The sequence below is a fragment of the Limanda limanda genome, chromosome 22 (assembly GCF_963576545.1).
Source record: "Limanda limanda chromosome 22, fLimLim1.1, whole genome shotgun sequence".
Lineage (NCBI taxonomy): Eukaryota > Metazoa > Chordata > Actinopteri > Pleuronectiformes > Pleuronectidae > Limanda > Limanda limanda.
Window position 1 is genome coordinate 16,699,339 of NC_083657.1, and position 15,529 is coordinate 16,714,867.

General features: G+C 42.0%; 1 protein-coding gene across 1 annotated transcript in view; it reads right to left on the reverse strand.

The window, feature by feature from the left end:
* The window catches only part of adam19a (ADAM metallopeptidase domain 19a), a 195,339-nt gene that overhangs the window by 36,804 nt on the left and 143,006 nt on the right, over window positions 1–15,529 (reverse strand). The window contains exons 7-14 of the mRNA XM_061066522.1: window positions 14,302–14,367; window positions 13,611–13,682; window positions 13,070–13,236; window positions 10,370–10,454; window positions 7,293–7,435; window positions 6,776–6,953; window positions 2,510–2,599; window positions 840–1,035 (exon numbers count right to left, since the gene is read on the reverse strand). Coding sequence (XP_060922505.1) covers window positions 840–1,035; window positions 2,510–2,599; window positions 6,776–6,953; window positions 7,293–7,435; window positions 10,370–10,454; window positions 13,070–13,236; window positions 13,611–13,682; window positions 14,302–14,367 — 997 coding nt within the window. The remainder of the gene's footprint in view (window positions 1–839; window positions 1,036–2,509; window positions 2,600–6,775; window positions 6,954–7,292; window positions 7,436–10,369; window positions 10,455–13,069; window positions 13,237–13,610; window positions 13,683–14,301; window positions 14,368–15,529) is intronic.

Below are 15,529 nucleotides of genomic sequence, written 5' to 3' on the forward strand. Positions count from 1 at the left end.
TATATTTCAAACAATCTGTATTTCTTCACCTCCACCTCACTCACAAGCTTCTTGAGTTCAATGTCAGACAAGTTGTGCTTGTTCTTCTCCTTCTTCTTATCGTTGCTCCATGTAATGATTCATCATAAAAACCCATTGATCATCAGTCATCTCAGATTCATGAGGTGCTTTGCATTGAACATTTAATTTGATTTATAAAGGGATTACTGCCTTTAGCTGTACGTGCACATGGTTTTATAAATCAGATTTGTTTTAGCATATGCAATTTTCTGCTTCGGTGTAATTATTCCAAGGTGTAAGATGACCTGGCATGAAAGGGAGATGGAACTCTGATTGGTTTATTTGTCTATGATATAATAGACAAAGTAAAACCATTAACAAATAGAATGTACATTCTCTATGTGCTGGAGACCATGAGCGTAGATTGTTTCAATGGAGCAACGTTATGAAAACGCAGAGGATGTGTGTCATCTCATGTTGCTTTTATCTCCAGTGCTTCAGTACAAAGACTGTCATACTTCCAAATCTGACAGAGAAAAGGAATGTCAAACTTTGAGTTGTTTTTTCAACTCTGTGAGCTATAAATTATATTAATCATCTCTGAAAAGCACTGAAGTATAAATACTGAGGCAGTCACACAGTAGTTCAAAACACTTTGAATTGCTAGTATTGGCCAATGGTGCAATATACCCTCAAACAAAACCTCCACTTGTAAATACCTGATTTTAAAATGTTTACAAAGGCTCAACACTGACTTGAGGGCATGATTATCACAAGAATATTCAGTGTGGGTCTTTAAGTGTGCGGTCAGCATTAGGCCATCATTGACTTTTCATTACCATAGCCCCAAAGCCCCAGGCACTGCTGTTCGTGGGTGAGGCACATGCCGTTGTAGCAGTAGGCGACTCCGTACTGACAGGAGGAGCCGTCCAGCAGGTAGACGTTGGCGGGACAGTAGGGAGAGGCGCCCGTGCAGTACTCTGGCAGGTCACACGCCCCCGCTGGCCCCCGGCACATGGTACCCGCCTGCTTCAACTGGCACAGTGAGGGAACAAGAGGGGAGGGAGGGGAATGGGGGGGAGGGAGGAGTGGGTGAGGAAGATGCAAGGTGAAAAATCTGCTCGTAATAAATATTGTTTTAAGACCTTTAGTTTATTAACTGCAGCGGTTTGAATGGGGAATATTCCCAAATAATTGTGGAGCTAATAAATGATCACAAACTAATAGTATCATAATGTCGGAGACCTGCAATCCTATTCTACACCAGTGCAGAGAGAGTGGGATGAAGGGGGCTCAATAACAGCCCACTGGCTAATTATTGCCCGGGGCTTGTTTTTGGACCATGGAACAGCAAAAGACAGTAAGACAAATACAACACACTAAATACACAGATTTTAAAACTAAGAATGAATAGAAATATATGGACAGAAGCCAAATGACAAAAGCATTAATTGTATTAAAAAATACAAAATAATTTGCTCCACATTTGAGGAACAAGCTCCAATGGAAACTGCTGGTCCTCTGCAACACTGAGTTCTTTTAGATCATCTTTTATTTTATTGATTTTATTATTATTTTGTACTTTACTCTTTTTTAATTTCCTTATGTTGCTTTTACAATTTCTCACGATGTCTTTAACAAACTTATGTAAAGCACTCTGAATTTCCTAATTGTTAAAATGTGCTGAGCAAGTAAACTTGCCTTGCCCTTGCCTATATGTTTAATTGACTGGTGACAAACTTATGTTGCTTTCTTGAAACCTGCAGAGCTTTTTTTTTTATTCTAGTGTATTTAATTGCTCCAACCCACACCACTTTACATCTAAAGTAATAGATGTTTTGGCTGCTTGTCAACAGGATGAAAAAGGAATTTTGCTCTTGTGAGACTGACATGGTGTTTTTGACACGTCTCAAATCCAGGGACATTACTCCACCTTTCCATCACACAGTCACTAACGCTTTGTTTTCATTAAGGTATCAGGGAATTTTGAAAAGGGTTAAAACAGCAGCAGAACTGAAGAAAGCCATGCAAGACGTGAATATGCTAAAATGTGTACTTATGTGTAATGAAATATCAAGAGACACATGAAAGAAGGGGGGTAAATGTGCTGAAAGATTGACAATACCGCAATGACAATAACAGTAACAAACAGTGGAGTGGAGCTGCAGCTCTCCTCTTGCACACAGGAGTTAATATCATCCCCAGTATTTGCCTCTGCTGTCAGGCTCTGGCTCAGTCAAATTCACACGGCTGCGTGCTACAATGGGTTGTCAGGATTTGCATTTCAACAGGGAGATGAGACAAGATGAAAAGTGTTGGTGTGATGTGAAGACGACAAGCCCCGCTGCGATGGGAGCTGACACGCTGCGGGTACAGTATGTCAACACACTGACACCATGACTGACAGTGAACTAATGATACTGAGATACTACTGTATACCAGTTCGGCTCCCTCCTACGCCACTCTGCCTGCACTTGTGGATGTGTGTGTGTGTGTGTGTGTTTCTTACTTTGCAGCCCTCGCAGCACACTCCGTGGGCACACTGAGCCTCTGCCTTCAAGGTGCAATTATTGGCATTGCAGCAGTCGTTGGTGCATTCCTGTAACCCACAAAGCCATCATATCAGTTGGTTGAAGATTTTAAACGTACACACCCACACACCCGATCCCAGTCAAATGGCGCCTCTTCTGATAGAACTTGTGACTATTTATCTAAAGAATGATAATGAATCACTTACTAGTGCTTTATATATCATTTATAAGTTATTCATGAGCCTTTGTTACCAGTAATTTACATTTTATTCTATATATTGAGTAGTTATTTATGTCAAGTTATTTAGTGGAGAGATAAAAAAAAAAGGCACAACTAGCTAGAATAACTAGCCACACATCACTGTTAGTTAAATGGTTTTGTATTTATATAGTGATTTTCTAGTCTTGATGACCACTCAAAGCGCTTTACAGTACAGTTTTTACATTCACACACACATTCATACAGTGCATCTATTCACAGCACTTTGTTATTCTATGGGGGGCCATTCAGGGTTCAGCATCTTGCCCAAGGACACTTCGGCATGCAGATGGGTCAGACTGGGGATCGAACTGCCGACCTTCAGGTTGGAGGACGACCACTCTACCCCTCAGCCACAGCCGCCCTAGTAAGCTGCTGACAACATTTTACTGAAGTAATTGCAAAGGAGATATTTTTTTGTGCAGTGGCTGGTTGTCCAGTGGGCTGTTTTTAATAAAGGCATGTCCATTCTCATGTTAAATACAAAGCAGTAGTCAAGCTGAGAAAAAATTCTTAAGATCTGTGAACATGGTCTTAGAAAATAAGTAATAAAAGATAATAAGATCAAGCCAGTGTATCTTAATCTATCTTAAATGTGTACGTCCTTTATAACTGAGTGTAATTATTAAGTAATATTATAGACACAAGTAAGCCATCGATAACATAGAGTAAATATTATGTTAGCATCAAAATTATATTAATTGCAAAGGAAGCTAATAAACATGTAGTTAAAAAGGTGTCAAGACTTTCCCTCTTTCTATTGACTGAATAAGTATGATTTATTGATATAAAATAAACAGAAATATAAATGTTAATAAATCAGTCTTCAAATCACAGGGCTGGTGCGTTAACACAAAATAAACCTGAGCAACAACATTTTGCTGTTTGGTGACAGCTTGAAAATTTGATAAATAATAATATTGTCCTGTCACAGGCCATTTCTGTGTGCACAGCTCTGCCATGGTCTGTGCCTCGGACTCTGTCTGCTGTTAGTAATGCTGATATAGTACAATATGTCTGATTAGAAAATGTTAACGTATCACTGCCTACTTCATGAACCACAGTGGCTCGCTGTTTATCTGTGCACCTGATGTGTAATTATTGGGGATGAGTCTGCTGTCAGATTGGCTGGAGTTCACCTCCTGAGAGCACAGGCACTTCAGCAGCCTCTCTCCCAGAGACTGTTAAGTGAGACACAGTGGAGCTGGAACCCTGCAGGTCGTTCATAAATGGTTTCCTAACTTTCAAAGTGTCCTGTGATAAATGTTCGTGGGTTACTTTGGGCCCTATCTGAAATCTGATCGGCTCCTAAAGTGGCCCAGTTCCGTCAGTAGACTTAAGAAAAACGTTTCACTTACTAACAATAAATAGTATTTTGTATTGTCTACGCGTTTTTGAAATACAAAATGTGCCTGAGGAACAATTTTCAAAATATATTCAATCATGTGGTCCTGTGATCCCCTGGCCACCTGACCAGGGTGTATCCTCGCTTTCTTAGCTGTGATTGGCTCCAGCCCCCCCCACCAACAGATAAGATGTTTGAAAAATGGATAGATGAATTCATTGATCTGAGGTTTTGCTCTCATCTATAGAACTAACAATAAACAAGAATTTAAATGTGCACCTCATTGAATCAGCAATTGTAAAGGATGATGGACAAATAATTGGCACCTCTGTGTAAATTGTGTCCCTTTTCTGGTTGATAAAAATACCACATCCGCCACTGTTATACAAGTCTCCTTAACTTATTGAAAACACAACACACACACACACACACGCGAACGCACGCTTCTGCCTTTGCCATGGCACCATCCTTTGAGCCAGTGTTACAGTCAAAACAAATGTGGGAGTAGAATAAAGCAGGGAGGAAAAAAAGCCAATTATACTGGCAGGGAAGAAGGGAGAGGGGATTATGGTTGAACAAAACAACAACAACAAAGAACACCGACTTGTTTGTAGTGTGATGTTCATTTGAACATCTAGACGGAGCCAGTCTGCTTGAATTCTAAAACTGAACTGTCTCTCTGACTCTCCGTCATACATTTAAAATGAAAAAAACATTGCAAAATATTGGCGTTTGTAAAGGAGTTGTTTTTTAAACGATTCTCAAAAGGAAAAGAAGACTGCATTTAGATTGTCATGTGGAACTCCACGCGCATGTTTGAACTGTGTGCCGTCTCTGCTGGGGGAACCACAAGGTGAGACCATTAGTCCACTTCCTGTAGCTGGTCTCATTAGCAATGCAAAGAACAGGTGGCTTGTCAGCAGCCTGAGCCCGACTGTCAGCTCGGCTCCGAGTGGGAGTCATAACAAACAGCCCCGTCAGCGGCGCTGCTGCTGTCAGCCACCAATTTGCTTTCTCCGTTTTCAATTTGCTCTGCTTGAAACAAAGAAGGTTTACTTAACCTCCGGGTTTGCCGAGCGCAAACACTTCATTTGCGATTTGAGGAAACTTTCTCACTTTCTTTCAGATGTGCTGCACAAAAAAGCATCACAGAGAGAAGTGAAGATGAGACCGCAGTGATGCTGCCCAACTCACAGCAGGCGCTGACGCAGAGGATCACAGTCAGCAACATCAATACAAAATGGATAGAATATCATTTTTTAATGCACTGTGGTTTATGTTACTCTTGTTATTAAAATATTTGATCATGTCTCCACGTAATTCTATTGCTACTATTGTCTCCTTAAGACATAAAAAAACAATTGTATGTGACAAATGATAAATAAATCTTCTAAAAAGGTACTTTTGAAAACTATTTTCCATGTGGCTCTAACACATATTTTTTTTAGTCCAGAACAATGTGTTTAAACAAGTCTCATTAGTTACAAATTGCATTAATACATTTTTTTAACAGTATTTTCAACTTCACCTCCCAAAAATTATCAGATGGCACAACCAAATATTTGAAAAGATAGATATATATTCCAACAATCAACTCATTATTATTTTGTGACTGTGCTTTGTTGTACAATATATGAATTAAAAGGTGGAAAAATAATTACACCAAAGCTAATGCAGTCACTATTTATAGTCATATTTATCAATCATTTTTTCACTATTACGTATTGGTTACTATTTTGATAAATTAATATTGCACCACCTGATGCTTATGAGTCAAGAGTTCTTTTTTTATGCCTAACTTTCCTGTTGAAAGAGAATTTTCTTATCTTAGATAAATCTGTGATTCTTGGCTGCAAAATAAAGCTCACTTGACTTGAAAGTGAAACATCAACTTAAAGAATTTATGTGCGTAAGTTACATCTGTCCATGGGCAAAAAGCTCAGGATAAAGGATTTTAGGAGCGGTACAACATTTTCTGAAATACTTGGAATTTCCCAAAAAGTTGGATGAGAAGATGAATATCAGTCTTGAAAATGATTCCACAAAACTTGCCATCACAGCAACATTGTCAGATTTGGTACAATCTTGCCTCCACAGAAACCAAACCAAAACCTCTCATCGCCCCCTGTATCAGGCGACCTGTGCTACTGACTGAAATGCTGTACAGAAGAAGTGCAGAGATTGTACAGAAATATTTGCAGCACGTGGCTCTGCAACTCAAGAAACTGTTACATGTTACCTTAACATTTCTGTTTGTGAATGCATTAAAACAAACCTTTTGAAATCTCCTGAGTTTTAGAGATGTTGCTTGGCATCTTTTTAAACTGTTTTAAAATATTCTTCTAGTGGTTATACTCTGCATTAAGCACAATATCTCCTGCTTTGTATTAAAATGAGAGTGATCATGATAGTCTTAGAAAAAGGTCCACTGGACAAACATTTAATATCATATTTTTTCTATTACTTCAGTAGTATGTAAACAAGAGCTAACTTACAGTGACATGTGGACAGTTTGTCTAGCTAGTTTTCCCTTATGGAATTATAATTTTATTTTAATTTATGTATGTACTTGGTGCATGTGCTTTTAAAATGCATGTATCACAGCAGGCCTTTGGCGTGTGAAGTGACATATAGACTCACGTCAGGTTCTCCACAGTCACATTCTTCTCCGTCCTCCACAAAGCCATTGCCGCACTTCTTGCCCCCGACCAGGTCCTTCATGTTGGGCATGTTGAAGAGACACATGCCCCCTCCCTTCTGGAAGTAGCTGTCCAGGTCCCGTTTGCTGCAGCGACTGAAGACTCGGGGGAATGGATGCCTGGACACACAGACTTTTACTCAACTTTCATTCTACAGTCGTGTGTTTTCTCTCATTCTGTTGTTCTGTCCTCCTGTTGGAGCTGATGTTTGACAAAATGAGAGTTGCTGAATTAAAGTATTTGATTCATACAGTAATACAGTCTTGTGTTTTTATATCTGAGAGATATCAACAGTCTCAAGTGACGAGACAATGTCTTCAGGCAGGAACGTTAATATGTAAGTTGTTTTAGTTTTTGGCTGATGAAAATGCTATTCATACAGTATGTTATGCTGTAAGCAACAATATCTCGATGAGGGCAGGTTTGTGCTGAAGCCTGCCACGGTGCCTGCGGCTCACCCGGTGGCAGCAGCCATGACGCAGCCGCCCTGCTCAGCCGAGGCCTCGACGCAGCAGCCCTCGTGGTCGTGGCTCATACCGAAGTTGTGGCCGATCTCGTGGGCCATTGTGGCAGCAGCACCAATGGACAGCTCTGAGTGGTCCTGTGGGGGTGAGATACAAGATGGGCTTAGGAAACTCAACATTAGTAGATGACTGAGAGGTATGGCTGTATGAATACATTCAATCTGGGACTATTCCATTTACAGTACTATGCTCCAGGACTGGATTTACCCTCCAGCCAGGCCCCAGGGCAGAACCGAGCTGTGGGACCCTATTGACCGATTCCATGTTCATTGTGTATGTATTATTTAGTGAGTGGTAACATCATCAAGCACAAACGCATGAATATTTACCATGTAAAACAATATAAAGCAAGATAATAAAAGTCTGAAACCTATAATTGATTCAGGGCATATTCGTGTTATGTAATGTTTAATCAATAAAATTACCGTATCATACCAACAGATGCCACTTTTGTGTATTTGTTGTTTCTTTATATTTTCATTTTGAATTAGACATTTATGGCCCTTTTCTATTATAATGAAATAAAATCCACACAAAAGACTCACGGTCGATGCACAGTGTTGTGCACCATTTTGGGTCATTACATTTGTGAAGTGTGTTATTGCATAAGCATTTGTGGAAGATCACACAAACAAGAGCTGAAAGCCTGTTGACAGGTGTTTACTGTGCATCCTTCAGTTTTCCTAAAGAAGGCAAAGTGCTGATGGGATTCACACAAAGCTTAAGGAAGGTTAACCTCACATCATAGTAGCTGCACCTCAGAGACATAAGGGCACTTTGAGTTTTACGTTAAATGACGGTTTTAACATGCTGATGGATGGTTTGTAAAAGGGATAATGTTTTGCAATACGAGTTTAGTGTGTATGCACGCTAACACTAAACACAGAGTATAGCTGAAGGTGTTGGGAACATTCACAGTATTTATAGTATCAGATTAGAGTATTAAATTATTTGACAATAGGCAGCAGAATCACCTGATAAAGGCGCCAGAGCTTTAGTTCTTTAGTCATTAAAATTCATCCTGAAGGGAAAGCGCAGGAGAAAAAATCTGAGCCACCAGAGTCATAAGAATTCTTCCTCTGGGGAGCATAATAGATTTCACAGCTATCACTCTATCGTCTTTGTTATTTTTTATGTCCTCAAAATGACCAATACTGCCAGCCTAAGAACAGACAGTAGCTAACAGCGACTTGACACAATAGGAACTTTCACATTGCAGAATAACAATATTTGGTTAAATGATGACCCCACAGTAGAACACGCAGTCCCAAAAAAGATAGGTGCAGGACTTTAAGGAGAGGATCAGTACTTATGTTTGTTAAGGTTATCTTAGGTTAAACTGAAGCTTGTGTAGGAAAAACTGCTAGAATGTCCTAGTAATGCTAAGAAACTCAGACTTAGAGGAAGCATGATTACACAGACACACACACACACACACACACAAACAGTAGTGACAGCATTGTAGACGTATGTATTTAGCTCCTCTTTGATCCACAGAATGCTGTCATTCACTCTTAAGTCTCCCTCTGAATAATGCATAGTGTATAAGATGGGGATGTGTTACAGTGCAACTATGGGCCACAGCACAGAGGAAACATGTGTGTTTGTGTGTGTGTGTGTTTGTTCTGTGGCACAGCCATAGCCATAGCCACCGGGCATTTGGATTCCACAGGCCACCTCTACCAACAGGAGAGTGGACAGCCTATTAGAAGCAAATCAAGCATGGAAAAGCTATCAATCTCTGTGGCCACATCCATCCAGGCCACCGCTGCACATGTGTACGAAGCCATACAGCTACACAAGCTGAATAATGCTACAGGGTGGACATTTTAAAGCTGCGGGGAAACCAGGCGAGATATGAATGTTACCAGAACAACTCTGGTGCATTTCCTCCCTTGAGTGAGTTAAATTGTCCAGATGAAAACAAAACCATTCAAATGTAGGATGGAAGAAACTTGCCTGCAAACAAGTTCCCCTATAAAGAGAGTAAAACAAACAACAATGTAGGGAAGATGAGTGAAACTGCAAAAAAACAAAACAATTAAAGAATACAATCTTATCGTATTGTATATATTTAAAAAAAAACTGTTTTTGTCATGCATTAGATTGCACTAGATAGACCTCTATGTAAGACAGGGTAATTGGACAAACTGAGATCTCACTGATAAGTTGCCAACCACCAGCAGATATCAAGGATCACCAGCAGATATTAGAGAACGCCAACAGATGATGGACGTTCAGTTGTGAACCTTGGTGTTTAGGCATTTTAATCACAAGTCACACTCTTTTAAGGTGAACCAACCACTGGCTGATCTGTGTGTATGTCCCTATCATCCTTCTGCCCAGTTGGGGACTTTAATCCTGATCCAGAACCATTGGTTGTAGCGTTCTGCAGTCGGTGATGTTTCTTTTATATTCCGGTGCAGGGCTTCTCCGTGGATTCCTACCTGATGGTCATGCAGTCAACTTCAACTGGACGGACAATTACTTTCCAGCTACTTTGCTCTGACTCAGACATCATTTGCATGTATTGCAGCCTCTTAGTCTCATTTGCTTCATCAACAGCATCCTCCCAGTGTACTGCCTAGTCAACAAGTAAACAACATGCAGGGTGTTGGACCACAGTACCAAGTCTGGTTTTAGGGTTGTAACCTTGTAGGCATTTCCCAGTCTGAGGCTTGCTTCAACTGACCACTCCTGGTCAGCAGTTTCAAAGGCTTTTAAGAGTAAAATCTTAGTGATGAGCGTTCAGCACCATTGAGTACAACTCCAGGTCGCCATGACACAAACTCAAATTCACACCCACAGGCAACTTAGAGTCACCAATTTACCAAACCATCAGGCACAACATCCAGAGAAAAACAACTTTGGAGGAGGTTCTGGGAATGTGGCAATTAAAGCTGGATCTAAGCTGGGGGAAAAAGATACAGGAATGTGATTTTATGAGGAAAGAAAAGCTGAGAGGAGAAATGGCAGAGTCGGGAAGAAAGGAGAAATTTATTCCTACATACCACGTTGATGCCTCCAGAGTTTTCCAGGCTGCACATCCCCTCCAGCGGTGCCATGCCGATAGTTGTCCCCTTGAAAATCACACCACTATCACGTGCAAGCACACACGCACGTACAAAGAGAGAGAGACAGAGAGAGACAGAGAGAGAGAGAGAGAGAGAGAGAGAGAGAGAGAGAGAGAGAGAGAGAGAGAGAGAGAGAGAGAGAGAGAGAGAGAGAGAGAGAGAGAGAAACATCATTAACCATAATCTCCTCCCTGTTCACTTACAGCTTCACAGTGGATGCACATTGATTGCAGATGCAACTTCGGAGCATGGTGACAGACATGATAAGCCTTTCAGATGTGGCAGAGGGGGGGCGAGCGAGGAACCTCAATCCACCATGTGCTCTCCTGGCAGTTGTCACTTAGCATCCCAAAACAAAATCAAGCCCCGTTCGATGAATCAAAACAAAACAGGCCCTGTGGTATCAGCACAACTAATTATAGAACAAGAGGGGCCTACAATTTACTGCTTATGGATAAATCTGTGTGTGTGTGTGTGTTTGTGTGTTTATGTGTGTGTATGCGTGCTGTTAAGCTGCTGTTGTGGGCATGCAGAGTTGTTCGGCCCAATTACAGCCAACTGAAGCGATAACTTTGCTTAATAAAATTCCAGTTTAACTAATCATTTGTCAATTTACACATGGAATATGAACAGATCGGACCCAAAACTTGGAGTGTGCACGTCATTAGAGCCACACAGAGGCTCAGCGGGGGATAGGAGGAGTATGTAGGAGGTACAATCATGATTATGAACACATGTATTAACATCAGGAGGGCAGAGAACCTGCAGCTTCTCTCTCAAAAACAAAAGCAGCTCATTTTACTGATTACTACCCTGCCTGTGGTGCAATTAAATATTTTTCACAGTGAAAGGCATCTCCTTCATTCACTTCCATTCATTAAATTCACCCTGTACGGGCTTTGTCTATGCTCTGGGGGATGGACCTTGGTGTACTATGGGGTGTCGCTATGGGACGGGTGTGAACAGGGAGGGAATCATTTAAGACGATTCACAACAGTTTCACATTAACCCTGTGTTTAATGTTGCTATGACACACAGGTGAACTTATCTTCCCTGGAGCGCTGGGCTTTTTAGAAGCAATTAAATTTTTTTCTTGTCACTTCTCAGTCTTTACTTGTCTGATTTTAGGACCATTATCGGGCTTTGATATCAATTTGGTCATATTTATCAAACATGTAATCAGACTTAAGTTGTAACACTGTTTTATCTTATTTGTTCCACGTCCCGATAGAAAGAAACCGGGTGTCTGTAGCCTTTAATTGGAACCTGATGAAATGCCTGCCTGCGTGCACCGAGTCTGTAATCTCAGTGCCGGCAGATGGGGGGTGGGTTGTAAAGGATTCATTTTTATCCGTGGCGTAGTCTGCAAGCCATGCTAACATTTCCAGGATCACCATCCCACGACAATATGGTCTCATTTGAATAGTTTTGCTAATTGTTCCTTCAGGTCATATATCAAACAGGTTGTAAACAAAACGTACACTTTTAACAGTTGTACTGTGTAATGAGGGATTGTCAGCAAGGTTTGTTCACTTTCTAAATGGTGGTTTAGTTTCTAGTTTAGATAATGTGGAGGAACTGTTGGCATTTTCAGCATCTGTCTGATCATATGACTACTTGTATGTCTTCACCTGTTTGACTTTACAATACATGGGATTTACTACTTATAGCTAGGGTTGGGTACCGAGAACCGGTTCTAATATGGAACCGGTTCCAATACAACCGGTACCTACCCGGACCGAAATGCAACGGAGATTTCGGTGCCTCATTTCGGTGCCTGAGCCAATGGAAGACTGAGGTCTCCGCTCGTCCCGCCTCCTCACACTTCCGCTCCTTCCTTCACGGGAAGCGGGCCCCCGCGGGCCCGGCTGCCGGTGGACAGGCTCCCGTGCAGGTGGGGGGCATCTCCTCGTGAGACCTCTCCCCGGCGCTGGCTGCCCCCCCCCCCGCCGGGCGCATTTCCTCCTTGGCGGTGCTCCGGGACCGGCTCGGTGACCGGCTCCGGGACCGGCTCCGGGACGAAGACCATGCCGAGAAATGTTTCATAAAAGCGACCGCATTTTAGGGGGAAAAACTTTTTTGAAAAAAGTATCGGTTCAGGCACCGTTTAGGCACCGGTATCGTTTTAAAAGTATCGGTTAGGAACCGGTATCGGATAAAAACCAAACGATACCCATCCCTACTTATAGCTGCTGAAACGCAAAGCTGCAGTATTGGTTCTCCTCACACACTGGGAAATATGAGCTATGAGAACACGTCTTGCTCCCTCGACAGCACCTGCTGCCCTGGAAACAGGAAACCTGTCTGCTGATGAGGTATAGTGTTATCTTATTCTTCCTTTGTGAAGTGACAAAGATGGGAGTGAAGCTATGGCAACACATGAATCCCGAGTTTTACTACTTATAAGTTCAAGTTTAATTTGTCAAAGGGCAACTGTGGTAGTTACTTTTTCAAAAGTGGCACAATCTCCCTTCAATCACAGCCCACTAACATGTAGGCCTGTGCAGCTGTAAATGAGGTTTCTGTTGCCTGTCACTATAACAACATATTTGGAAATCAAGCAACAACATTGTCTGCAACAGTGCACTTTGGATTATCGGTGTAAACTGTGTATGTATTTGTGTGGCTATCGCTCACGTGAGCAGCTGTGCGTTGTCATGTTTCTTGCGCGACTTCAGCTTCTGTCTCCACTGCAGAAAAGACCAGAGGGTGGCGTTCGGCTCCTCTGTGACGATACACTGGTCCCTCTCGGTCCAAACCTCCAGACCGATCAGAGGCACGCGGATGTTCAGAGCCCTATAGAACTGTACACACACAAAACAACTACAGTATCTACCCTGCACATACACACAAGTTTGTCCTCAATCATGTGATAAGCTCCCATCAAACAGTCTGGTCACATAAGGCAATTTCTCTCTCAATCTCCCCTAAGGCACTGTTGAAGGACAGTATTGATTAAATCCTTTAGGGGCTTAATGCGACGATAGACGTTTGTGTGCACATTTCATTCACTAATCATTTATTCTGAACAGCAAAGACAACAAACTTCGGGGGAGATCGGTAATAGATGACATCAAGATATGTGATGACTGTACAACAATATCTATTAGTTTGCTGAATGGAGCTGTTTGTTCTCTGGAGAATTGCAGTCGGCAGCAGGAGAAGCCATCAGCCTTACCTTATCCACGTAATTGGCAATTTCCATTATCCTTGCCCTGGTCTTTTCGTAGTCCTTATTTTGCCGCTTAAACTGCAGGACAGGGGAGATGGAGGTATATAAGAGGCATGACTGAGGTCTGCGGTCAGGCAAATAAATAAAATGTTAGTGAAAATATTTTCTGAAGTTCACCTGCAGAGACTAATGACCTGTGAAAACACCAAGCACCCCAAACCAGCCCTGAATCACCACTTTAAAGCCTGGTCCATTATCACAATTACGCCAATTACACAAGGAAAAGAGCAGACCCTCCATATTGGTCACCATGTGCTCACTATGACATTACGTAGCAGTCAGAATCCTAAACCCCTAAACCGCCTTTTATAAAGACTTAGCATATCCTCACTGCAGCTTAGTGTCTATTTAGAAGCCCTTCCACCTTTTGGTTGCATCTGAATCTGCTCTCTCATTAAGCAGGCAAATCCTTCTGGCTCGTCTCCACATGCTTTCGCCTCGCTGTGCCTGTGATGTCAGCGTGGAGCTCTGAGTACAAAAGGAGCTCCATTAGCTGGAATGAGATAATCGAGTAAGATGTGGACCCTGTTTCCATGCGAATGTGTCACTTGACGGTCATTGGACACTGATGTACCCTGCAGAGGAACCTGCTATAGTGGAGGTGGGTGGAGTAGGTGGAATGTTAGCATGAGCTTACCAGTGTGTTGTCAGCCACGATGTACAGCTCCATGTACTTAGTGGTGCCCCAGGCATTCCTTTTAACCTGACACATGAAAAGAGAAGGACAAAGAACAATGGGAACGTGGTCAATGCAGCATCCGTTGTTCCAGGTATACTCCACAAAACTATGCTATGAACAACTTTATACTACAATATATACCAGGGAATTTGTAAGTCTGCCACAATGGGCTGTCCTTTAGACAAAATAGAGTGAATTGGCTATGCATGCTGAATAAGCTATTTGCAGTTCATGCTTGCAGTTGATCAACAGATACACACACAACTATGACTCAATGACATTACTAAAAAGTTATTCTGAGGTGAGTATTTGAAATCTTTTTTTCTTTTCAGTTTAATAAATGTATGATTCATGATGGACTGAATGTAAGTGGCAAGTCACACTTAAAGAACCCATTGAAATGAGTCACAAGTTAAGACAAACATAATGTCTGTAATCTAATTGGATTTAATAACTGGGTGATCTAGGGCTGGGCGATTTTTCGATCCCGATTCGGGATCGCGATAAAATTTTGATCGATTTCGATTATCTCCTCGTGACATGTATTCGATCTCACGTGGCAAAAGTAAGCGCAACAACAGTGTCGGAGTCTGCCGGCTGCAGTTAGGACACGACACGCCCCCTTCCCATCGTGAGAGCTGCTGCAGTTGCGAGAGAGACAACAAGAGAGAACGAAGTTGGAAAAAGGAGAAAAAATGAGTGAAACTGAAGTCGGGTACAGCGAAAATAATGCCGAATGTGAGAGCGACATCACTACATCACCCAGAACCGAAAACATTGTCGAAAAAAAGCGTAACGCGACGTCAGTTGTGTGGACGTGGTTTGGATACGGACGAGGAGCAGACGAAGCCGGTCTGCAAAATATGCCGGCGGTCGGTACCAGCCAGGACGGGAAACACCACAAACCTTTTCAATCAACTGAGACGGCACCATCCCAGTGATTACACAGAGAGTTTGACTCTGGTTTGACTCAAGTTTGCACGACACCAAACAAAGAGACAGGCAAGACCACTACGTCTCCCGTTAGCATCGCTAACGTTAGCGATGCTATGTTAGCAAAACAACAGTCCATCCAGTCGTGTTTTGCAGCCATTGCCCCATATGAAAACAATCGAAGCGGGGAAAAAATATAACGAGCGCTATTACTTATTGCTTAGCTACAGATATGATGCCCCTGAGCACAGTG